The sequence below is a fragment of the Oryzias melastigma genome, linkage group LG5 (genome assembly GCF_002922805.2).
Source record: "Oryzias melastigma strain HK-1 linkage group LG5, ASM292280v2, whole genome shotgun sequence".
In the NCBI taxonomy this organism is placed as follows: Eukaryota; Metazoa; Chordata; class Actinopteri; order Beloniformes; family Adrianichthyidae; genus Oryzias; species Oryzias melastigma.
Window position 1 is genome coordinate 17260868 of NC_050516.1, and position 26868 is coordinate 17287735.

At 38.6% G+C, this 26868-nt stretch overlaps 1 protein-coding gene across 1 annotated transcript in view; it reads right to left on the reverse strand.

Moving 5' to 3' along the window:
- Positions 1-623: 623 nt before the first annotated feature.
- Positions 624-26868, reverse strand: part of ptpra (protein tyrosine phosphatase receptor type A) — a 32691-nt gene continuing 6446 nt past the window's right edge. The window contains exons 2-22 of the mRNA XM_024270534.2: positions 19316-19362; positions 19056-19137; positions 17165-17581; positions 10440-10533; positions 10211-10284; positions 9691-9827; positions 9472-9562; positions 9197-9273; positions 9063-9099; positions 8875-8972; positions 8628-8747; positions 7389-7555; positions 7174-7309; positions 6947-7096; positions 6738-6831; positions 6573-6649; positions 6306-6440; positions 4578-4703; positions 4240-4391; positions 2410-2545; positions 624-2307 (exon numbers count right to left, since the gene is read on the reverse strand). Of these exons, the coding sequence (XP_024126302.1) occupies positions 2233-2307; positions 2410-2545; positions 4240-4391; positions 4578-4703; positions 6306-6440; positions 6573-6649; positions 6738-6831; positions 6947-7096; positions 7174-7309; positions 7389-7555; positions 8628-8747; positions 8875-8972; positions 9063-9099; positions 9197-9273; positions 9472-9562; positions 9691-9827; positions 10211-10284; positions 10440-10533; positions 17165-17581; positions 19056-19137; positions 19316-19336 (2496 nt within the window). The 5' untranslated portion in view covers positions 19337-19362 and the 3' untranslated portion in view covers positions 624-2232. The remainder of the gene's footprint in view (positions 2308-2409; positions 2546-4239; positions 4392-4577; positions 4704-6305; positions 6441-6572; positions 6650-6737; positions 6832-6946; positions 7097-7173; positions 7310-7388; positions 7556-8627; positions 8748-8874; positions 8973-9062; positions 9100-9196; positions 9274-9471; positions 9563-9690; positions 9828-10210; positions 10285-10439; positions 10534-17164; positions 17582-19055; positions 19138-19315; positions 19363-26868) is intronic.

Consider the following 26868-nt stretch of genomic DNA (forward strand, 5'->3'; position numbering starts at 1 on the left):
ATTTCCCGATGTAAAACAGAGTTGTGGGAGTGCCTGCAAGTACAGAAATGACGAAAGATGAGAACGGATCATTATGCAGTGAAGGTAAAGCTTGGGGGAATTCATTTAAAATCTACCAGTGAGGCACTTTATTCATTTTGAATAATGGGAGCTTCCTGTTTGCTGGCACAGTGTCTTATTTTGGCTGTCGAACTGGAGCAGCGAGACGTTCTGGTCACACAAACCCAACAGAAAAATTCACAAAAGTCCAGACAGAACAGCTAAATATGACGAGGGAACCGTATCTCCTCCTTATTTTCAGGAATTGGATGGTGATGATGCAAACAAAAGACGAGCATGATGGCACTTGACCACGAGTGCGGGCACTTGTGATGATTACGAACGAGACGTGACACGATGTACTGGACACAAACCGACAGCTTCAGTGAACGGTCAGCTTAACTACCTGCTAGATGCAGCCTGTAAAGGGCCTCTTACCTGGGATCTACAAAACCTGAAAGAGTTGAAATAAAATTCCTTATTTATTGTCTTATTTGGTTGTTCGTTTTTAAGGGCTTAACTTGTTGTGCAAATTGAGTTGAGAAGTACAATCTCTAAATTCAGCACACACTTGATTGTGCTCATTAAAAAAAAAAAAAAAAGGTGTTAATATTATTTAGATTGTGCACATAAGTGAGGTTGTTTGAAGTTTAGGTGTACATTATAAGAAACGATTGACATAGCATGAAAATTCCAACAGGAAGTCTGTTTTTCTTTTTGATCTGAGATCCTTTGCCGTAGCATGAGCTGGACCTGGTCTCTCGGGGTGAAGCAGTTTGATTAAGTTAAACACTGCTAGCCTCTGTCATTTCCTCTGTTGACTCAGCTGGAATTAGGGCTGACCTAACGGTTCCATTTCAAATCACAAAGGTCGTGGCCTAAACAGTGACCTCTGCTGGACCGCCTTCGCACGAGCACCCTCACAGGACGCGCAAAAGAGAAAGAAACGCTTAGGAATCGTGGAATGACCTCCGTTAAGGAAAAAATGTCAGTAACAGTACTTGAATTTAAAAAAAAATGAAAAGAATGATCCTTACTATCCTCTGTTAGTAAATAAAGATGAATCTATTTGAAGGAGTGACAAGATGCTTAAAAAACCCCACAGAAGACGTCCATTTCCCAGCAAATGTAAAGGAAACCCACAGAGAGAGGAAGTGCTTCTTACAGCCCAAACGACACAGCTGTCTGTCTGTAAACATTGAACATGCCGAGTGTTTGCTGAAATCTATGACACAGTACAGAGTTGGGATTGTGGCTCATTAACACAACAGCTAATACTGTAAAAAGAATCTCAATCAGCATTGATGTATATTACAATTAACCAAAACCCTATTTATCATCCAGTAAAGTAACTGATCTATGATTGTTGAAGCTTATTTTAACAGCGACGGGAGCTAAATGGGTGAAGGACTTTGGCACACGGTGGACTGCAGATTGTGTTGTCTTCTCTGCCAGCTTACACGCCAGTTCCAAAACAGCTAAACGGCTCCTGATTTTAGTGCGTGTGAAATCCTGAGGCTGTACGCCACGTCTGAAACTCCCACCGCCAACCTCAAAAGAAAAAAAAAAAAAAGAAAAGAAAAAAGGTCTTTGCACGTCAGAAACTGGAAACCTGTTTTTGTTTGGGGGAAAAATAATGGCTTTGAGGGTTTGTGGAGTTAATGTAGAAACGTCTGCTACCACACAAACACGCTGCTACAGCAAGGCTCAGGCAAAGTCAAAAATAGTCTCTGTTCCTTTAAAAAACAATCCAAAGATCCCCTCGACTCTAACGTTGCACATTAGCCACCTAAACCTTTACAGGTGCAGCTTAAAAACACAGCCAAACTCAAAACTGCATCTAAAACCCAAGTATTGAAAATGTAACACAGTAATTATATACACATATTGGGAGTGAAGGTGTGAAGTAAATAAGGGTGACGGGTTGTATTAACATAAGTACAAAATATTCAAGAAGGCATCTCAGATAACCACCGTATCCCACAGCACTGCCCCGCCTCCTCAGGCGGTCGCCTCACATCCCTTTTCCTGTGGGCAGTCCGTCACGTCCACACATCAAGCAGTGACTTCTGAAACCGTCCACCAGTTAGTGAATATGAAGCTTTCTTCATGACGATGTATGGATGAGTTCGTGCTTATGCTTGTAATAGGTGTATGCAGATATCCATCCATCCATCCACTCGCGGCAGGTCCCTACTTGAAGTTAGCGTAATCAGAAAACGCGTCAATATACTCCTGGACCACTTTGTAGCAGAACTCGTACTGCTCCTGAGGAATCAAGGAAAAAGTGTCACTGATTACAATTCATATCAGCAAAGATGTGTTAGATGAAACTGACTAGCTGAGCCTGAAGGTTTGAAGAGGCCTTACCAGTGTCTGCACCATGTGGGGTCTCTGCAGTCTGAGGCTCTTCACGGTCTGGAAGACATCCAGGATGCCTTCGGCCTTCACCCTCTCCAGAACTGTACTCAGCGCACAGAAAGTGCCAGTCCGGCCAGCGCCAGCACTGCAGACACACAGAGTGGAGAGGTCACTCTGCGTCCATGTGGTCTCGTCCAACCACAACAGAGTCATGCATTTATAGAGTAATGCGTTACCATCGGCTCTCAGGTTGACCAACTACATTTATAATGTTGTGTTTAATTATACACAAAATCCCCAGCTTTCACTGTATTTAAAACTATCATCAATTTGAAAAGTTAAAGTTTTCAATCAAATGTAGAGATTCTTTTTGACATTTTTTCCCACTAAATTAAACTTCTGAAACAAATCCTTAAATAAATAAATAAATCCCAACCCAATGGTTAAACTAATTAGATGTTCAATAGAACTGGAACATCACTTCCATTCTCGTGATCAGTGAACTCTTTATGGTGAACAAAAGCCCCAAACAAAGGTGTGTCTGGTCCTGAGGAGCCACCGCCTCGCCTGGTTTCCAGCTCTCCCTGGACGGCTTGATGCTACCTACATGAATCAGGTGTGTTCAGTCAATCAGGACGTAGAATCGTTTGAGTCAACTAATCAGCAGCTAGCTGGTCAGGAGGAACTGGAAAACAGGCAGGGTTGGCCAGACCTGATGACTGTTTTGTGTTCCGTCAATTACCGACTGACTGACTAATCTGGTTGATCTTGTAGACCAGCCCTGGTTCTCGTGCGCAACACACCCGATTCAACTCTGCAAAGACCTGATAAAGAGTCTCCCAAAACTGAATTGTGTGCATCAGACAAAGAGCTAAGTTAGGCCTTTAACAGTGGAGCTTCGGCTCCACTTGTTGATATTCTTTAACTCTTCAACCGTTTATACAATTAATGTAATTCCAGCAGCTGCTGAAACAGAGAAAGAAACCTTGCACTGCAATGCAACACTTTAGAGAAGTGAATCAACGTAAATCAGCTGATTCTGTTGTGGAGAAAATCATGCTTTGCACAGTTGTGTAGCACTTTCTGTAATGTTTTGCATATCAGAGCAAAGGAAAAGGAAATGCAGCTTTTCTCCGCGTCACAATGAGCTGATTCTCACTGATTGCATAAACAGTCAAAGAGTTACGGTTTTTAGTCATCTCAGGTTTAACGTGCAAGACAGAGGGACTTTAGGATTCTAAGATGAGGAAAAACTGCTTAGTATTGGCCAGCATCAGTCATCTTCAACCCTGCTCTTTCAGAGCCATCTCCCTGCTCTTTTCCACTAAACCCTACTTGTTACGGATTATCTGGATCGGATAATTTAAGGTTTTGAAAGACTGAACAATTCTCATACAAGTAATAAGCAACCTGTGAGACACAGATGTTTGAGACAGAGACTACACGCAGTAGTCAGAGTGAATCCTCATCTCAATTCAATATTTTTCTGAAAGACCCCTGAGAGCCAAACATCTTGCTTTTTGATAAGTAAACTAAAACTAGCTTATCTTATTCTAATATTTAAAGAAAAAATAATTATATCTTTTCTTCAATATTGTTTTTTCAATTTTTAAGACAAACATGTCACAAAATTGATTGTTTATAATTTATTTGATTGATAAGATCAGTGGAGGATCAAACTTTTCTCTTCTCACAGTAAATGTTCACGTGACGGTTTAGAGAGAACTGTCCACGACCTTCACCAAATATTGCTCGATGTGTGTGAATGTTTGTTACTGTTAGAAATATGTGTGTGTTTTGTCTCAGATGGGAGGAGTTAGATAAGCGTGCACGTCTCACCTGCAGTGCACAGTGATGGGATGGTTGCCAGATTGTTGCTGCTGCTTCTGCACTGCAGCAATTATGTTGATCATGCCTTTCCCATCGGCAGGGATTCCCACTTCTGGCCAACCGTGGAAATGGAACTGACGCACAGATCGAGTCTTGTTCTCCTGGACAGAGAGGGAGCAGAAGGAGATTTGGCAAAGGTTTTGATTTTTTTCCATGTCCATTTGTGACATTTCATGGAATTTTAAGAGTGTTTCAGTCACAGAGGCTGATAATCACTTCCAGGATAGGAACCTGTGCTTGGTGATGACAACATGTTGTTTTGAAAACAGTCTACTGTTCCTCCTTACCCGGTTGTTGGTGACCAGGAGGTCACGCACTGTGTAACTTTCATTCTCCTCCTCCCTTTTAAGCTCGATGGAGAGGTCTCCATACACCACCGCTCCATCACCGGGCCAATACTGAGCACATTTCTCCTGTTGGGCACATGAGGTGAACAGTCAGCGGATCTGTTACTGCCGACATCTGAAAGCATTAAAAATCTACAAACTCAGGTTTAAAGGCATTTTAAATGTCTAAATGAAATGCATGAAGCTGAGGCATCAAAGTCTTCCTGGGACATCAATTATTAATCACAAATAAAAAAGAAAAAAATATCAAAATGATTTTTACTTAGAAAATCTGTCAATTCATCAAAGACATGAATCAGTTTCCTTTTAAAGGGCTTTCTTTCTAAGTAAAACTTGGATAGTTTTTGATGTAGTTTTTCAAAAACTTCATGAAGACAGGAAAAAAAAGTCATAATTATGTAAAAAGGATACAGAGATTTAAAAAAAAAAAAGATCTAATTGAATCAGTAAAGTGTAAATTGAAGTCAAATTGAGTCATTTCAGTGTTTTGGCAGTTTTACTAAAATGACTTGAAGTTGATCTTATATATTTCACCCATCTTATGCTATAAGCTATTGAGCTGATCGTTGGTTCCTGAACGTGCTTTTAGCTTTTAGACGAGATCAATATAATTGTTTAACTTTTAGTACAAAAATAAAAATACAAATACTGAAAAAAAAAAATTTGTTTGATAATCAAAAGTTCTTCATAGCATCAAAAGGGAAACATTTTCCCTGAACTCAACAACCTTAAATAATTACAGTCGTTAGTTTCAATTGAGGTCACTATTCGCTTAGTCTTTTCTGACAACAGTAAAAATTTCTTTTGGATATCTAATATGTTTTTGTGACTGTAGCAGAACTTGTTGAAGACACTCTCACACTTGTAGCACCTGAATGGGTTCTAGCCTCTTCCTTCGGATTAAACCATGGAACGTGCATTTGTTGTGTTCCCTACATTTTTAATCTTAGTGCGACAGAGTTTACACACCGTATGACTTATTCAAACCGCTATAAAAGCCAAACCGTCACTTTAAACCAGTGGTTGGGTGACTCAATCTGCACGGTCAGCCATGTTCGTGTGGTCTTCAAAAATGTCAGAGTGAAAAATGCTTTAAATCATAATGATTTTTTGATTATTGATCATTTAACATGTATAAAATGCTTCAGAATCATCTAATATTATTTTCCTCACCCCTACTTTGAGCATGCTCACACTGGACTGTTGCTGATACTAACTACCTCATGTACCTACAGTTGAAGAGGTCTGGTGTGAAGTGTCAAAGTGGTGAAAATCTCATGAATCTGACTCTAGGCTTTTTCTTTCACACTTCTATTCTGATAAATGACAGATTCGGTGTTGTATAATTCAGTCCAGCAATTATTAATTTCTCCTCCATGGTCAATTATCAAATGGTTCCATGAGTTAAAAAGGATCCAAACATTACTACCAAAACCAAGTCTCTGATTAATCAAACTTCAACCTAATTTAACTTTCAACACACATTTTGTAAGTAGAGCCCAAAAACTGACTTAAAAGGACGTAGCGACACGCAGATGTTTTGAGTGTGAAAGCCCAGAATGTGCATATAGATTTGCACGCGTTTAGATAGACTTTTCATTGGAAGTGGTCGCGTGAATGCTCGTTTGCGAGCCCAGTTTGAGCGTAGCTTTAGATGAAAACACCAACCTGTCCTCTCTCTTCAAGCTCAGTCAGCATGACTATAGAGCAGCTTCTCCACTCCCAGATCATCCTCCAAAAATCCTCCATCGTGTGCTGCAGAGGCCCCTGACTCGCGATGTAGGCATCTTTCTGACGATAACCCTGTAAAACAGAGATATAGGAGAACAGGAAGAGGTGAAAGAGGAAAGATTCAGCAACTCAAAATAAACAGACAAAGAAAGCAGCTGATCAGTGGTTTGTAAAATAATAAATTATCAGTTTTTTCATACTAACATCAATGAAGGAGGCATTGACGTAGTCCGTGTTCTCCTCTCCTCTTTTGACTGGAATGATCACTCTGTTGAACTCGTCTGTTAAAAACATTGTCCACACATTTTACTTTAACTGATTTTTGACGTGCAGCCTGTGACAGGGAAAAAAAGATGGAGTCTTCCTCACATGGAATGATCTGCAGGACTCTGTTCTTCTTCATGTTGACCGGCAGGTTGCCCGTTCTCATTTTATCATTTTGAATCTTGATAGATGTCAGTTTCTGGAGATTCCAAGGTCATCAGAAGTAAATTTCAGGAGTCCACACTCAAAACTCAAACACTTGCTCCAACAGTATTCAGATAGATACAGATTTTGAAACAAATGCCCTCACAGACCTTGAATTCAGCCTCCAGACCGCTGCAGCCTGCTCCAGGTGAGGGGGCATAGAGCTTAGCTAAGTGCGACTCCAGTGAAGTCACTTCCAGCTCTGTGTCTCCGTACAAGTAATGTTCTAACAAGGCTTGGAAGATGAACACATACTGCATCTGTGAGACAGAAAGCACCAAACACAGTTAGGCACAGAGAGTTGCTGCATGTCATGAGCTGCCGTCGCTGCACTCACGTCAGTCTGCACCATCTGACAGCGCTGGGCTCTTATTCTTGTAACAAACCCAAACACGTCCACCTTCCTCTCCGCGTTCATCATGTCCAACATGGCGTCAATCACTATAAAGGTACCTGTCCTTCCCACGCCCGCACTAGCAGATGAAGACACTTGTGAGATGTGTGTATGTGGCGGACACACAAAAAGGCAGCAAAAAGCAAACGCAGTCTTACCTGCAGTGAACGACGATGGCTCCAGCATAGTGAGGGTTGCAGTTCTTCACCTTCTTGAGGAACTTGAGCATGCCAATGGGAGTGAAGGGAACCCCAAAGTCGGGCCAGCTGGTAAAGTGGAACTGAGTCAGCAACCTCTGAGGCTTCTTACCAGATACATCCCCCACCTGAAGCACAAATAATTAGAAAGTGCATGAATGTGACACTTTCAATCTTGCATTCAAACCCTTTTAGAACAGTTCTGATTAAGATTTTCCATAAATCCAAAAATAAAAACATGTTCAAATGAATGTTTCCATCACATACAAAAAGTTGGAGGAACTGTGTGCTGAACAGTAGTAGAAGCAAAGAGAAATAGACAAATATGAGCTCAAGTTTAGACCAATGCTTTTGTTTTATTTTCAATATTTAATCCTAATAAAAAACAAACTGATAAATAAAATGTGCACATAAACCTTGGTTCTACGGGTTCACTAGGTGATCTACGATTTTGATATTTCCCACAGCCCACCTCACCTGAGAGTCCCATACAGATTTTCAAATTATTCCCCCACAGACAGCTCAAAATACCCGTAAGGGCAGTTGTGACTAAGGCTTGAACCATGTTTTGCTAAACAATGAATTAAAGTAATTTAATTATTTCTTTTCATTTAATTATTTTGAAATGCATGATACGTTGAACTGATGGCTTTCATTCTGCGGGAACGGCATTGGAAATGTCAGACACATGTTGGTTTTATGTAAACACACCTATCAGTTTCTTTTCAGGGTTCCTCCAAGTTAAATTTACGACATTTTGAAGGCCATGTATATCAAAAATTAACACCAATTTGTCAGCGTAGTTCCCATTTAGTTCATTTATTCCTATTTTAGATTGAAACTATAGCTTATCTTGTTGTTTGTGGTATGTGCCGTGATGCTTTAGCGCGCCTCTTTTTCTCCTTTTTTTAAACTAGCAATGGACATTCAGCGTACGAGTCCATAACAACTGGTTCTCCTGCTGTTTATTTACAGTATAGGATAGAAATAATTGTGGTTGAAATATTTCATTTTTAGACAATTTAAAGACTCAGGTATCAAAATTCAAGAGGTTTTTAAGATATTTCCAAATTCATAAATTCAAAGCATTTAAGACTTTTTATGATCCTGCAGGAACTCTGCTTTTAGATCTAAAAGACTTGTGTGGTTTAAAAAGAAAAAACCAGTTTGGAGAAAACATGTTAAAACTACAGCAGGTACCTGTTGGATGCAGAACTTGCGGACCGTGTAGTCCACCAGAACCACCGTGTCCTCCACAGACACACGAATGTTCCCGTATGTCCAACAGCCCTGGTCCGGCCAGTACTGCGCACACTTGCACTAATAAACAAAAACAGAGGGTATGAGATTGAACAAGTAGCTGAAGGAGTGCACATTTTGTTGGTGATTTCACAAACGTGATTTTTAAATTCACTGTATCAACTATTCCTCTCTCTGCTTTTCCTACCTCTTTTCTCTCCTTCAGATTGGTCACCATGACAATGGTGGCTGTGTTCTGCTCCCAGATCATTCTCCAGAAGTCATTTACCGTCTCCTCCTTGGGCCCTGAGACAGATCAAACAATCGAGGGGGAGTAAAAGCCAAGTTCATAAACAAACAACATGCACAGCGCTCCGAGGAACGCACTAATCTCACCTTGAGCTGCAATAAACTTATTCTTCTCTTGGTAACCCTGCAATAAGGTAAAGGAAACATGCAAGAGTCACTAGCACACAGTCCAATGTACGGAACAATTCTTTTTAAATTGGAAAAGTGAAGCAGACACAAACATTTATAAAAGAAGCGTTGATGAAGTCCGAATCAGGAACTCCTTCCAGAGATAAGAGATGAACTCTGGAGTGATCATCTGACGAGAAAAAAGGAACAGCAACAAAAAACAATTAAAACCAATAAAATAGACAAGGAAAGCACGTCCTACAGTGGAGCTAACATGTGGTGAGAATCTTTTGCTCTGTGGTTGATATGAACTATGTTTTAAGAAGCTACAACTAAACAGTCTGAGAACAGCTCCATGTGCCAACATCAGACTGCAGTTATCACTTACATGGAAGGATGTTCACATATCTGTTCTTTTCTTTATTCTCTTCTTTGGAGGCAGCGTCACACGTTGCCTGGATGGGACAGTTTGGCAGAGCCTAAGCAAGGACAAAACACATAATTCGCATTAAATTAAAGAAAACAAAAGACAATGAAACAATGAAAACAATTTGTAATATCAGTTTATCCAGTGTCCTCAATGTGTGTATGTTTCAGTGTGCCGTACATTAAACTCCTCTCTGAAGAGCTTGTTGTCATCCGCCATGCGACGGTTCATTTCTTCCTCCAGTTTGTCTACTGGAATGGGTGGGTACTTCCTGTTTGTGCTGGGAGAACGAGCCAATAGAGGCACACTCTGGAATTCTGTACCGACAGACAGAAAGGGAAGAGGAATGGAGACACAGGCATGAGATGAAGGGTAAGAAGTGGGCATGAGTGGGTATGACTTGCAGCATGTTCCATTGAGTCCATGTTTCATTGAATTCATTTTCAATATGTTCCTGGAATGCCCAGCAGAGGGCGATGCGAGTCAACGGTAGAAAGACAGGAGCTAACCAACAGCATTTCTTCAGATTAGGTAACAGCAGCAAACAAAAGCCTTCTGCAAAGAGCAGAGCTGAGAAATGTTATCAGCTGAGGAGGGAGAACGATCAGCTGAGGATTTTAGGAAACAACATCCATGAAGAAACTTTGGTCAAGCGGACTTGTATCTGCCAAAAATGTACATGTTGCACAGAGTGACTCACCTGTTTCATCTGATCTGCCATTGCTCAATCGAAAAGAATTCAAATGGCTTCCATCCTGCTTGTATTTCTTGAATCTGCGTGGGGAAAACAATGGCATAGTTATACATCTGGCATACCCATGCACGCACAGATAAACACGTTCCGTCTGGTCCCAACGCTGCAACCAGCCGTTGCCATGGTAAAAGCGGCATCTCAAGCCTTGAAGGGATCTGAAGAGCATTAGCCTGACCTGAGCATGTAGAGGATGATGATGATGAAGATGATGACCAACAGGGAGGACAGGGCCACCATCACTGCGATGATCGGCATGTCACCAGACTCATCTGTGGGAGACAGAGGAGCGTTCAGATTTTAATGATGGTTTTAATCATTTGTCTGTAAGTAACACTGAACAGTCAAAACATACAGTGATAAAAGGTGAGATGTAGAAAAGCTGATGTGGACCATACATTTCAAACTATACATCCACTGTTTCTATGGTAACACGGTCTCCAAGACAAAAATAAAAAATATGTAATTAAATTGTAAACATAAAAATGATCCAAAATGCTGTGAAAATGTAACTATTAATAGTTGCAAATTTACAGCTCAACACCCCTCAATGAAACCCTGATGCAGCTGCTGTCACAGCTGTCATAGCACACTTTCTGAAGAGTCTAGGTCAGGGGATCTATTTAAAGAAATGCAAGCAGGTATTTCTTTGCCCAAATAAGAGTGCTCTAAAGGAAAATCCACAGAAACGCCAAATTCACATTGAATTTTAGTCATCTTCTAAAAGAAAAAAACATTTTTGTCCATCAAAAAGTCACAAATGTCCTTATTGCTTAGATTGTGCTGCAAAAACAGCCATTCTTGAAGTATAAAATTGCTATAACTTAAAAAAAAAAAAAACAGTTGATGGGGTATGAAAAAAATCTAACCAAGAATTCCTCTTTAAGATAAAAATTGTAGTCATTATTTTTTTTTCTTTTGATATTGAAAAACTTTCTTGATTTAAAAATAATGATTTTTTTTCATGACAAAGGATCTTTTTACATTTTTTTAAATTTGCTGTGTGATAAACTAGTTTTCAAGTTTCTCCTAGTATTGTAAGTTGGCAAAGTGCCCTAAGTCACGTAAATGTTAATATTTCATTCAGTGTATAAAAAAATACCCCCAAAACTTGGAATTTAGCAATCTGCCTGTTGGAGTGAGCAAATAAATCACATTTTAACAGAGGCTCCACCTCAGCAAGTTAACCTGAGATGACAGCAAACTCAGGGACGATGGTACAACACGTTAAAATATTTAAAACATTTACTGTGACTTTTTTATGAATTAATAAAGCCTGAGATGTAAAATGTTTCCGTCTGTCAGAAACCTGCGAGTGGGTGGATCTGCTGCTGTGCTCCTGACTGCTTGAAAAAAAGAAAATACTTATTACAGCCGAACTGTTTTCTCTTCATGGGGCCAATTACGAAACTTATTCGTGTTTGTTTTGTAAAAACCGTGCAGTCTTCTCGCTGGCCTTCAAGCAGCACAGATGTAACAAATGATATGAAATTAGCTCGAACAACTATGGCGTACAAAACTTGATGTTGCTGCTGATCGCGGCTCGGTTAAGACAGATGGGAATGAAACAAAGCAACAGATTTTTCTGGGAAGCTGCATTGTGGTGGTGACAACAGGCAAAACAAAATCCGCTGCTCCGTGGACAAAATTCAGGAGCGTTCCTCACTTTACAAAAGTATGCTGCAAATAATGCACCATTTGACGCCGCTCCCTACATGCACTTTCCGGGGAAGGTATTTTGGAATGCGGCCCAGTCGCGTTGCGTTTTCACGCACCAACCCCTGGATTTTTCAGCCTTCTCCCTGGAACAATATGTACATTGAAACGAGCACAACATGCTGTGTGTCATGTGGAACTGACACAGCCTCGAAGGGTCCAATGGCCTTTAAAACTACTCGCAGTTCTGCACACAAGCCCACAGATGTCCCCATGGAGAGGATAAATGAAGTGCCCGATGCAAAGTGAAGCAATCCCCATGTATGGGTTCACTCCACAGTAAAGATGCGAGTGAAACATGATGCTGATGAGATGTTTATCAAAACCTACAATGTTATACTACTGAGAAAAAGTTTCCTAAAGAAAAACTGAAAACTTGCATGTTATAGCAACCCATCAAAACAACTTTGCAGTGTCAGTTTTCCTCAAGCATCACTAAATGTATAATTGATGTAAAGTATGAGCGTAAGCAAAACGATGATGAATCCAGCTTCACTTGTTGTCTTTTAATCACAACACACAAGCTCATCTCGTAAATGTTAGGCGATATGTACAATCATTGACTGTATATGAGAACTGGACCAAGCGAGTGTGACATAATCCATAGAAAATTATTCACTTCTGGCTCCAACCAAATTAAGTCAATTCAGTCCCCAAGTCTTTTGTGAAGCTGCCACATTGAAACCAGAAATAGTCAGTAAGCACTGATTGGTTCGAGTCAATCTGAATCGTTGTCTCTATGGCAACTACTCGCTAATCAGTTGCTAATTTGTTGAAAGCCTTAACCCCTTCCATTTGAAAGCAAGCTACAAAAATATCTGTCAAAACTTCCAACAATCAACCGATGGTCAGCAGACATCACATACTTTTGAGGCATCTGATTGGCCAGTTTATACCTTTGATAACTTGCACTACTGAAACATTAAATAAAATTAGGATTAGCAAGAACATGTTAACCCTTGTGCTATCTTATGGGGTCCAGCTGACCCGACCCTTATATTGATTTGTGATCCCTCCCATGATAGAGGTGGACAGGATTTTATGTCTGCCACAAACACCAGTGAAGATAAAAAAAATAATTGAATAAAAAAGTTCAGCGCGCTGACTTGTGGAGATGACCCCACTTTTAACGTAAACCTGCCTAGGATAGCACCAGGGCTAAAAAAAAAAAAAGCCTTAAGAAGAATGGTTATACTGAGAAATAGAATGGCTGAGCAATAAATGTTAATTTTTTAATATAAGCCTATGGAATTTTGGCTTTTTGGAGCCAATTGGTGGATACCTTCTGCTTGGAATGCAACGGGGGGGGGGGAGTCACTCAGTCCAGTCCTCAGATACAGTCAGTGTGTACAATATATAAACATACACAAGCATTTAACACCTATGCAGATGGACTCCTGCTTCTTCTGCTTTATTTATTTGATCAAAAACTTTTAACAAACCGTTTTTAACATTAGCCTCTGCGACAGATTGGCGAACAGCCTAAAGTATGCCTTCACCCAGGAGTAGCTGGATGGGCTTCAGCAACCCACATGTCCCAAAAGGGATTTAGAGGGAGGATGGATGGCTGGAAGGAAGGAAAGAAGGAAGGATAGATGGACGGACGGATGGATATGGGTTTATTAAGATTTTGAAAAGGTTGTCTGGTTTGTGTGCTCAGATTTCTTTAGACGGCTGGTAAAATATAACTTTTTCACATAAGGATATTTCCAGCACTGCACAATGCAGCCTGAAAGCATAAAAATGTTCAACTATCTAAAATATTAAAGGCTGGCTTCTTACCCAAGAGCTCACTTGTTTCCATCACTTTCTCTTTTTAGCTGGTATCCACCATCAAACACACAAAGCCACTTAAAACTGTAAAAAGAAATTCCTTTTACATCCACTGATGCTCAGCAGGTCTCTATATTGAGATTGACCAACTGTGACAGGCAGACTGATTTCTCAGAAATCTTTTTTTTTTTTTTTTGGCAAATCAACAGGATATCTACAGCAGCAGCTGCAGACTGGAGAAGCATGTCTACAGGGTGGAAGTTTGAGCAAAGTGAAGTGAATCCAGCTTTACGGAATGACAGACAGGCTCTGGTATAAAAGACAGAATGTGCTCAGAAAAGCCTCCATAAAAGCAGATCTCCACTCACAAGGATCACTTTTTACTTTAGCTCTTGGCTTTAGAGATCCAGCAGTAATTTAAGAATGTATTACTCATTAAGTTGAAACTTGTCATGCTTCCATCTATGGAGGAAACAATTCATCATATGACCATTATCCACCAAAATGAAGCGAACAACAAGGACATCCGTAACTCAAACTCTAATATTTTCTTCTTTTCTTTGGTCAAAAAGCTCTTATTTGTTGTATTTGTACCAGATACTAAAACACAGACAATAAAAAAGGAAAACATCGACTTGACCTATGAACTTAATAACTAATTTAGAAATAATAAAAGTACCAGATAGTGTGAATATGAAAGGCAAAAAATACTGACCGTTTATTTCCTAAAATAGTTTTTTCAACAACTAACTGGATTAAATGTCTTAAAATGTTAATAAATGTTAAATTAAAAACCAGATGTCAATGTTAATAAATTAACATTTTTTCAGCAAAATAAAAATGAAAAAGACAGAATAAAGCTTTATGTTTATTTTCCTAATCTTTGAAAAAACTACATGTAATAATGTCCTCTGTTTGGTTGCATGCTTTAGCGTGTCAGCTGTGGGAGTTACAGTTTGCCAAGAACTAAAAGCTTTTGGCAAAAAGTTTAGTGTATTACTTCTGGTTGTTTCTCTGCATACTTTTCATGCTACGGTTCTTTTGTGTGCACTATAAAAGTTTATTTGGTACTTCTTAAGATCAATTCTAGTCATTCGGGGGAATCTGTGCAACTTTGAATAAACTAAAAATTCAAATGAGATGAGGTGCCAAAGTAAGATTATCCATAGTTGTCATGCTGGAAGATCTAGACATGTTTGATCCTCAATGATCTCACTGATGGAAAGAGACTTTGGTCCAAAATCTCTCCATACATGACCCTTTTTTTATCCTTTTCTTCATACAGATCAGTCATCCAGCATAAAAGCAACTCCCTTCAGGTCATTGGTCAGTTCCCTCTTGTAGTTTTTCCTCATCATTCTAAAGATTTTTTGAACTCATGGAAATTTTCAGTGATCTTGCATTTCTTCCATTTTATCTCAATTATCCCAACAGTTGATCTCTTCTCATCAAACTGCGTAATAATTGTAGATTGGTTCATCTCGGTCTTGTCCAGGTGAGTCATCTAGAGTCCCTGGTGTCCTTTGACAGATCTTTGGTCTTGGTTATGGCTGAGAGGTTGCAGCCTGACTGTTTAAGGGTGTGGATATATGTCTTTTGTACTGATAACCAGTTCAGGTATTTACCATAATATGGGTAATGAGTGGATTCCTTTGTGTCTCTCACAGTTAAAGTGCACCTTTGACGAATATTTTATACCCTTCTCATTTTTACTGGAAAAACTTGCACAATCTGTGACTGACAAATGTTTTTTGTTCCACTGTGTAAGGAAGATCTATATTCAAATCAGCTTTTATAAAATAATATTGACATTACAATAGAAACTTGAGTAATGAGTGCTACTGAGTCATACTCGATGAGTAGGACTGCGGAAATGGTAAATGGTAAATGGCGTATACTTGTATAGCGCTTTCTACCCTCCTTCGAGGGCCCAAAGCGCTTCACAGTCACAGACCCATTCACCCATTCACGCACACATTCATACACTGGTGGTGGCTCCGCTGCCGAACACTGGCGCCAACCTCCCACCAGAGGCAATTCGGGGTTCAGTGTCTTGCCCAAGGACACTTCGACACATGGGCGGGCAAGGCGGAGTCGAACTAGCTCACTTCTGATCAGGAGTCGACCGCCCTACCGCTGCACCACGGCCGCCCCAGGAAATTGCTGTCCCCACTATATGGCAAAAAGACAGGGCCCACTGTATGGCTACATTGATAAATAACTACCCACGCATGAACACAGTGCTAACTAGCAACTTTCAACCAACGGTAAACCTATGAAACATTTTTTACATAGTCTAGAGAAATCCCACACATGCAAGAACATGCAAACTCCACACAGAAAGGATCCAGCTGGGCTCCAAAAAGGGCTTTCTCACAGACTGTCAATGTGAAACAACAATTCAACATTATTTCTACAGGTTCCATCTTGCAAATTAGTGCACTCTATATAGTAAAGAGTGATCTGATGAACAAAGGTAGGCTGTTTTAAGCAGGATGTTATTTCTAAACACATCACAGTCCAGCAGGACTGAGATGTGTGACCGTGCACGGCTTTGTGTTTAAATATCAAATGCATCCAAATCATGGTGTATTTTGGTTTTTCAGATGGACACCCAAGTCCTCTATTTACAGAAGCTAGCTGTTCTAATAATACACTACTTTAGATATCAAATGTATGCAAATGGTGAAACCTTTATGTTTTCAAGATAAGCATCAAAGTTCTCTGTTTAAAAAAGCTTTGCAGACCACGACACAGCCACACAGTCATACGACAATCATAAAATATGACGATCAACAACATCTCGATGTACATTTGCCGAAAAAATAAATAAATAAACAAGTTAACAGCTAAGGACAACAAATCCTCTTGGGGAAATTACAAAAAAAAGTGTCTGGGGTCGAGCTTTTCTTACACTTATGTGATTGATTAAACAACAGAAGAATGTAGAATAATTAAAAACAAGTTAATTATACAGAAAAAAAAAATCTCAAAACTTTAGTGAATATTATTTTTTTCCAATTTAGATAGACTTTAACCAACAGATGTTCAGAGATGACAGCATCCCATCATGATTATTGACAAACTAAGTGTCTCCTGAGGTTCTTAGTCATTTAGGATGTCTTTACTATATGATGCTCCAAAAGAGATGAAATAATAAGAATATATTACAACATTCTAGTTATTGCATTTTTCCCCCAACAAACTGAAATCAATTTGAGCATTCACCAAAAGGAAATGCAGGAAGTTCTACAACCCTTTTTAAGCTATCCTGATGTCAAGTAACTCCTTTCTTCCAACCTTTTGCCTAAACAGAAAACATTATACTTGATGTAACATTTGGATTCATACTTATCTTTACACTAAACTCAACCTGTAGAGGGTGGTTTTCCTGAAAGAAAACGGAGAACTCACCTTCTGGGGGGCTGTGTGAAGCTTGAACATTTACTTTTGTGCTGGTCCCTGTTTCTGTTGTTACTCCATCTTCAAATGAGTGGTCGTCAGTTGTAACTTCTGTCCCATTATTAACCTCAGTAATGGGTGGAGTGTAAGGCGGGATGGTTGGAGTTGCTGGAGAAGCTTTGTTAGGATCTGTAGAGGTTGGTTTAGAAATCTGTAAGATCCGCTTTGCAACATCTCCATTTGGTGTTGTTGCGTTATGCAGACTCTGGGCTGTGGGGACGATTGCTGTGGTTACTACTGTAGTTGGCGGGCCAACTGTAGAGGGGAGTGTAGTGGGTGGACCTGGTGAGGTTAATTTTGGGGAGACTGTGATATTGATGGATGGAGCGACAGGAGGGTCTGTGGATTTGACAGTGACACTTGGAGGACCTGGAAAGCAAAACAAGCTTGTGTTAAAAATAAAAGAAGTTTATGTAAATATTCAGCTTTTAATGAGAAAAAAAATGTTTTAGTGTGAAAGTTCTGCTTAACTGTTTGAATTAGGTTGAAAAAAATCTAATTCCTGACTTTACACATTAGTTATAAAATGCTTCATATTAGTGATAGCCCGACCCAATCACACGATCGGAATGGTCTTGATCACTGAGTTTAAGGCTGGATGTTGTTTACAGATCAGGATTGGAGTATTTTGATCACCACTGTGTATTTTAGGCTTCTCATTTCTAATAAACACTCTAGTAGAAATCTGCATATCATGAATGGATCACAATATTTTACTGCTGTAAAGCGTAGCACAATACGTCAGCGGTTTGAGCAGAAGACAAACAAAAACAGTTTATTAAAGTTAGCAAGATATTCACAGACTTGGACTTAAAAAAGTTGTTATTAAACATTAAAAAAACTGACAGCAAGTGTCTTGCATTTGGTCTTAACTCAAGCAATGACCTAAAAAGGCATTTTAACAGAGAAAATATTAGATTTTTGCTTCTTTTAACAAGAACAGCGCTCTCCATGCTGCCGGCAGAGACGGCTGCAAAGTGCATGCTCTGGGGAAAAGTGGTAAAAAAACTAAAAAATAAATCTTTAATTGTTTAAAAACAACCAAAACTAATAAATGGCTATACTGATATGATCATCATCACATTCATGCTTAGTGACTATGGGAGAAAGTCCTTGGTTTTAATTTTTAATGAAGATTGAAGACAGTCACCAAACTTTTTCACACGAATAATTATTACCTTAGTGTCATACAGTAACAAATACATTAGAAGGAAATCTCTTCTATTCTTAAATAATTTTTCATGTGAACATGGATCATAATTAATAAAAAAGAATTTGTACATTAAAAAATTATCACGTGGTTAATTATCACCTATTTTACTAGTATATAGTTAATATTTTTTCTTAGTTAATAGATGAACTGTTTACTTAATTGTTCATGCTACTTTACAAAAGTCCTCTTTAAATAGTGAAAAGATAAAAGGAGATGAATATAGTAGAAATATGGACCAACCTGGATCATAACACTTGTTTTCATTTTTTAAACATTTCACAAAAGTATTGGATTGGGATTTGGTATTGGTATCAAAATCAACTGAGAATTGGATCAGGGAAAAAAAATTATAACTGGGACATCCATGCTTAATATTACAACTAAACCCTTGGAGAAGAAAAAATCTAGTGACTGTCAGAAAGACAGATTAAACATAAAATTAACCCACAAATGCTTTGTCTGGATGTTAGTGACTTCAAACATTCAATTATTTTGTGTTGAAGGTTGAAAAGGAAATGCTCAATCTTAAATGTTTTACAGAGAAGCAGAAAAGGTTGAGTAATTTGATCATAAAAGAAGGCATTCTTTTCCTGGTTGTGAAAGAGGAAACCCCAAAACATGTGTTCACACCTGTGATGGGAGCTGGATCCTGAGCTGATGTCCAGACAGCTACACCAAGCAGCAGGAGCAGGGGACACAAACCCATTCTGCCCTACAAGAACAACACAAAAAGATGCATATTATTGATCCACTAAAAGATAAACTGTTCTAATAATCTAAGGCAAAATGAAGTATACTAAATGCAGTTTGCAGTTTAGCTAAAAGAAGATTATAAATCATATCAAATAACATAAAACATGTTTATAATCTTAATTTAAGAGATGGTTTACCTGAACAAGCGAATTTCTCATCAATCCTTCATTCGCACAGTCTGGCTCTGGAAGAGACATGAAAAAAAAGGAAACATTTAGCATGACCTAAATAATAGTCCTGTGCTACTTTCATTAGGAAAACACAAACCTTTAAAGACCCACTCTGGTGAACATTGTGTTTTTGTTATGAGCTTTTTTTTTACATTGTATCTCTAAAAAGTTTGTTCTAAATTTTGGATTTTTTTTCTCTTTTTTTGTGTAATTTCCATTTTGTTTAAAGAGCCACTCAATTGAAAATTGTGTGTTAGGAGTTTTTAGCATGTTACTGCAGCATTTTTATGTTAATGAGGACCTATATAAAGAAAATTAAGCTCTTAGAATGAAGAATATCCATGTGATTTTTAAAAAATATATGTTTATGATGTTGATTGTAGTCCATGTTAGACAAAGTAATGAGAACACCTTAAAACCATGCTTCTTAATTTGAGTAGGAGTTATCTTGTGTGTCTAAAACAAACTCTCCAAGTGAATCCATTCAACACTTTCCTGATGCAAGGATACACAAGTAAATGTCATAAAAAAGACAGTCTGATGAAAATGCAGTGGTTGGTTTGGTTGACTCCCAAGTCATTTGCATAATCTCAGAGGATCGATGATCTGCGATAATCCCAGAGTCTAATCCTATGGTCCTGACCCTGGCATAATTCAGTCTGTCTGCCTTTGCTTACAGTGATACATCAACAAGTTCAACACTACACTGAGCCAAACACTGCAAAGCTGCCTCACGGACTAATGCTTTACATCACGGATTATTGCATCAGTGGGCAATGGATAGACTGGGTGCTAAAAGCTCTAATAGTGCCAATAGCAAATCCTCTGATGTTTTGGAGTTTATTCTATGTGCTTCTGACAGTTTGTAAAGTAGAACATCTTTGATGAAACTGCAGCCCAAAAAGTGATATGATAAATAACTATGCAGACAGAAAATATGCTCTTCACCTAAAAATCAATTTTTCGGTCTTTCTTCCATTACCACTTAATTACATCTTTACAATTTAAATAGAAACTGCACATTCACATAGGGTACATGATTAAATTTTTGGTCTTTTTTTTATTTATCAGCTAATTAAATAAATCATCAATTGTTTTATTTGGCTAAGAAGATTTCAGACAATTGTTACCCAATCTACCATTTGCTATTTTTTAACATGACTCGGTTGTGGCACGACAGTTAAAAAACAGCATAGATCCGGTAACATTTAAGCCTTATTCACATGCACCCACATGGGAGGTTGACCCATACGGATGCTGCAGATTTTTAGTTTGTCCCGGTCCATGGAGGGTCGTAGTAAGGAATGGGCGCTTCTTAAGGGGACCGCAGGGTACGACCTGCAGTTCTCATGAGGCTCATGTGCCCACCTCAAGGGACATTAAAAATGGAGCGTACCATTGTCATGTGTGTGATAAGTGTATTGTCAAGTATCTGTAAGGATACTGTAAGTTGTATGCACTTTTGATATATGGGTGATGCTGGCGTATGGTGCCTTTATGCCACTCAAGTTATTAGTAAGGTTCAAGTACTGGCCCCATACAAATGTTTCATGCAAGGGGTGAAGGTGTTATGCAAGTGCCCATAGTGTCACCATTGGGATTCTCTAATTTCCTAGATTCCAAGGCCGAACCAGAATTCTTCACCTACCTCTACAGCTTTTCCCTATCCCTCCAATTATAGGAGGAGCATTTGAAGCAGTAGTTGTCTGCAAACTTTTTTTTTTTTTTACGAGTAAAGCATAGGGACTCTGACAGGGCATCCCTCCGCCAGTGGGGTGATCCACAGAAATTGATTTTTCATGTGTAGGGGTAGGCAGAACTTAGGGGTAGGGGAGGAATTTGAATTTGGCTTCACACTCAAGCTGCGTATAAGGAGGGTGCAAAAAATGCACAAGTTTCCTTTGAACAGCACTAATAGGCTCTTTACACAGTTCGTTGGATTACCAGCTAGCCCCGTACAGGTTTGTCCAATTTTAGCATACAGGCAGCAGGAAGCATTAGATTATTGGACCAACTATTAAAAACTGAAAAGAAAATGATCTAACTTCCTCATAATAGAATCATTTTGCATATTAAAATAATTTGACATTTTCACTAGGGCTGGGAATCACTGGGTACCTCACGATATGATGTGATACGTGATACATGGCTGATGATATTGATGATATCGTGATACTGCGATTATTGTTAAAAATTGTCTCTAGTAACTCACATTATTTAGAAGACCACATATTTTTTTGGAATATATATCCCAATTTATTTTTTAGCTTGAACACAATCATAATAAATAACTTGTGTCTCATTTTGTGCTACAAATAATAGACGGTTTGTGCAAATCAGTAACACTATGCCTTTGACAAGAATTGACACCAATTGAATTGGAATAATTTGTAAAATGCATTGTTACCGATAGCAAACATGAACAGCAGTGCCAAAATATTGTTATAAACAACAGAACAAAAATTAAATAATTAAAGTAGCTGACAGGCAGATTGGTGCTCATGACAGGCAGTCTTGCAACACGCACTACCATCTACCTCCAAAGGAACGTCTCACCAAAGAATGGCAAGTACAATGTTTTACAGCCTCCTCAAACGAAAATAAAAGATCGATACTTAGTGAGAACCCATTGAGAATCAATCGTGGAACTAAATATCACGATATATCGCAATATCGATATTTTAGCAAACCCCTAATTTCAACTCAAGACATAGTACTGATTTAAATTCTGCAGTCTCAAGTTGTCATGTAGAATTTGTACATGATTTCCTTTTTAAACATGACTCCAAGTGGCAGATACATTCTATCATTACATTCCCTCCCTTGAGAAGTCGTTATCTAACTTTTGAAACATTCGCCATCCAAAATCAGAGCAAAAGTCTAAGTCATTAAACATTACATGCTGGAGAGGTGCAATAAATAATACATGGAAAGAAATGATTTTAAAAGTGGTGTTAAAATATTATCTGGTTTCTTACAGTGCTTGAATGTCAAATGTCACTTTTTAGGGTTAAGTTAGTAGACATGATTTACATTTTTTTAAGAGTTTTTGGTAGGTGGTAACTGCAAAGTCGAGGGCAGAATGTCAGCTATGCTTGTATATTTCCCCCTTTCCCACATTTCTCATTAGCACATTTCCTCCCTCTGGTTGAAACTTTTATCACAAACATACTTTAATTTAGCATATATCTCCATTTTATCCTTACCGGTACAGTTCTGTTTAGATGTTTTTTATTTGCAAAAAGCACATAATGGAGTCTTTTTTTAGCGACATTTCATGAGGAAGGCATGAGTCATCCTTCATCCAGCAAATCTTTCTGATGTGTAACTCCATTAGTTTCCTAACCTAAACTTCACAAATGCAACCCGAGAAAATGAAGATGGCATCTTTGTGCATGGTGGCCCCGTGAGGACGCCTTCAAAAAGCCACATCTGTGTAAATGTGTGTTCCATACAGGCAATCCTTTTTTTTAGATGATTTTCTTGTCGGGGGGAGGAAGACATTATTAATTGAGGAACTCCTTGGTAAGTGCTCCTATTTGTCCCACTTTTCATGGCAGTCTGTGCATTTGTGTAATTCACACTCGCAGAAAATGCATAAGTGAGTAGCTTTTAGTGTTAAATAAAGACGATTTTTGGGTACTTGTTGTATTGGGAAAGATTTTGAAAGTTGAAAACTTTGCACTTGAGTGTGTGTCGCACCCAATTGTCTGCAAAAGAAAAGATTTCTGAAAAGACATTGACACTTGGGGGGTGGGGGGTGGAGTCATGTTCTCTAAAAATTCAATTAATGTCTGTGCTTGCTTACCCTTATTCCCACCCCCTAGTTAGATTTTTATTTACCTCTTTCCTCACCATTAATCATTACCAAGACTCCCACAAAGTCTTAGTTATAGCTTCAACTATTGTGAACACTCAAACCCGGAAAATAAGAAACAGCGCATTCTAACATGTTCTCAAGTTTCATGCATTTAAATGACAAATGATCTCCCCTCTGCTCTTCCTGCCAACTCTGCATCTTCATGTGACCACACCTCAAATGGTATCAATTAACTTTCTAACAGTCTTTTTCCCCCTTTAAAGCAAAATGTTCAATCCCTTGCAGTGACGAATACTCCAAAGATTGTAGATGATTTTTTTTCTTGCCTTAATTTTGTCGTGCAGCCATGCAGATAGTATTTAGAAGAGGGGGAGCGCTGGGAAAAACTGCTGTTTTGTTGGGAGTCCACAGTCCTTCGGCGTACGTGCAACTTCCCACAGCGTTTCAAGAGACCACGACGGTGCAACATGAAAATCAATCGTTTAACTGATAGGTGTAAATCACACAAAGCGGAGAGGTGACGGGGTCTGGCTTTCTCTCCACAAACACCTCTGACACTTTGATCATGCGGATTATACTGAAGATCTGCTCGCTGGATGTTAGAGACGTGTAAAGTTACTGATCGATCAGCCAGTCAAACTTAACTTCGCCTAGTCAAAGCAAATGCTAGTTATTTGGTGATAGAATAGTGAGCGCTGGACACACAAAGCCTTAACATGTTTAAACAAACAGCGCCTAAGTCATAAGACAATACACCAAAGGCAAAACCCTTGAAAGTTTATTATTCTACTCTGACAACTAAAGGTTCAACAACGTCAAATAACTAATCCTGGTGCTTCTCAGCTTTCTCGAGGTTAACTCCCACAGTTCAGAGGACTATTCTGTGTCCACCTCGTGTCACTGATATGGTAAATACACACACAAAATAAGCCATCTAAATAAATACATCTCTACAACAACCAAAAGGCCAAAACAGTGTAACATGTTTTATCTTTTTTAGCAAAGCTAGTTTCTGTCTGTATTTTCTGTGATTTTTTTTGTTTATACAGATGACAAAATTTGTAGTATCAATTGTATTTTCAGTGCACTGAAAATATTATTTTAGAAGGGTAAAGCACACTGGTAGGAATGGGCATCACTGCTAAATTAAGGAATTGATTCAATTTTGACTCACAAGTTCATGTAGCAGATCAATGTACGAGTCATTTTGATATGGATTTCCTCTTAAAATGTCTATTCAGGACCAATTACATTTAGTTATGAAAAACATAACTGGTAATATAAGCTGGACAAACTTTCAATAATATTAGTATGGTTTCTCTGATCAAAAAAGAATTAGTTCCAGTTTGGACATTCTTTCTACAGCCGTTTATGCAATTAACGTGATTGAAGGGAATTCTGAAGCAGAAAAAAAAGCATCCTTGAATTGATATGCAACACTTTAAAGTGGTGGGGTTTTCACACAATCAACGCAAACCATCTGATTCTGTAGCAGAGAAAAGTAGCTTTGTTTCTTTATGAAACCCTTAACATTAGTGTGTTGCATATTGGTGTAAAGCGATACAAAAACCTGCTTTTCTCCACCTCAGAATGAGCTGATTAACATTGATCGCGTCAACAGTCAAAGAGTTGGGATCAAAGAGCGTATTTTATTTAGGTGACGCCGATGAAATCACTGGTGGTGTTAAAGGGTTAAAGTAGATTTGATAGAAACGCTGCGACAAATGTACAAAAATAAGAAAAAATATTAACTCGTTAAAAGGCATTTATGCCTAACTTTCATGTTTTTAGTAAAAATGTGCAACAAATTACATCCAGAAATAAAAGAACAGCTACAAGTGTGTGAATCAGAAACCAGGCAAAGCTCACTGATAATTCAGCAGCAGTAGTCAAGGGAACTTCACCATTCATGCAGAGAAATATTTTCCTCTGGCTATCTCGCAAGGCATCCTGCTTCCCAAACTGCAGCAGTGCCACATAATGCTTGTCTGTCTGTCTCCATTCATGGCATATTAATACTGTTTCTATGTCTTCAGAGGGAGGGGTCTGGCGCTACAGGAATACTGTGAATGCTTCTCTTCACAGGAGGCTAAAGTAGGCCTGACTTTGGGGCCGGTAGGACTCTTGCTCCCAAACAGACCACAAATTATACGTCCCCAGTGCCACATACAACAGCCACGATCCTCTGGACTTCCTTTTCTGAGGGATACTACTCCCCACTGGTGTGGTTTGTGTTCATGTTGGCCTCATTTATAAGCTGGTGAGTTGATGAAAAGACGAAAAGATGGACTGGATGGTATTCAAGCTCATCACAAGGGCAAGAGTGACCACTGTGTCTGGTAATGAGGCTGTAAGGATGATTTGGGTCGTTGGGAAAGAGAGGCTTAAGAAAACTCACTTATTTCAATGGGTCAAAGCGGTGAGTCATTGGAGTTCTGCTCGGTATCTGTGTTGTGGGGTTTCTCACAGAGGATGCCAGGGCCTCTTAAGCTTTCCCACATTGGAGACAGAAAGGATCTGGAGGCGCAAAAGCATGGCCTCACCACAAAAGCCACTGTGACCTTCAAGTGTGCTGTGGGGCCAAACAAACAGCTCAAGGGCCACAATGAAACTTGAGTCACTATCACTTCTGCTGCTTTGAAACTCAAGCACCATAACGGATCTTCAGATGCAGTTTGCCGCTAAGGCAGAACATCAGACCACAATGCAGTTTTGGCTACAAACTGAATGTGTTGAGATGCGTTAAGGCTGGATGCCACGTATAAGTTCCTGAGTCCTGAGGATGCCTAGGATTTTGCAAATTTAAATATTAAAACCCGCAGGGCTTCAAACAGGACTGTTCTGCATGCACACTTTAAATAAAGACACATATTTTATTATTTGAACAAAACATCTTGATTCTTTATCAAAAATATATTTTTTAATCATGGTTCAAATGTTGTATTTTTTACCCCTGATGGTGCTAAATGAGTTTGAAATAAATTCAGAGTCTAATAATGCATTTTGGGAAATGTTGCTGTACATATTATTGTCTTGACAAAAATGTTTTAACCAAAATATTTTAAATTAAACCTCAATTTAAAAAAGAGAATGTGAATTACTTTGAGTTTTTCCAACTAAATACATTCAGTGTTCCTTTCTGTCTTTTTGGAGCCCTGTGCAACCAAGTAAAAATAAGACTGGAGCATGATAAATACTATTAACAGATTAATGATTGATTAGCAATGTAAAACATAAGAAATTGCTATAATACAAATGAACCTATTGTTTTACAAAGTATAGCAACTGTGAAGGGCTTACTTTCTGAAAAATTAACAACATGTTTTACATTTTTATGATTTTTAAGTGGTATTATTTGCATAAGCAATGCAAGCAAATATAAAATCCTCCACCACATGTGCAGTATTTAAGTTTAATATTTGGGATTGGATTTATTACAATCTTTCAAAATATTTCAGTTAATTTTGTCAGAGATTTGAAAACAATTTATCCTTGAAGCAATTTTCCTTAATTGCAGTTTCTTGTTCTTCTAAGCCAAACAAACTTGGTTATAGAATAGAAAATTTGAAAATATTTAAATCAAATCAAATCAAGAATCTGTAAATAGGTATTAAAGGAAGACCTCAATATTAATCCAAGTTTCCTATTTAAAACTCATTTGTTACTATTTATTTCAAAGTGGACTGACTTTTTAATCAAG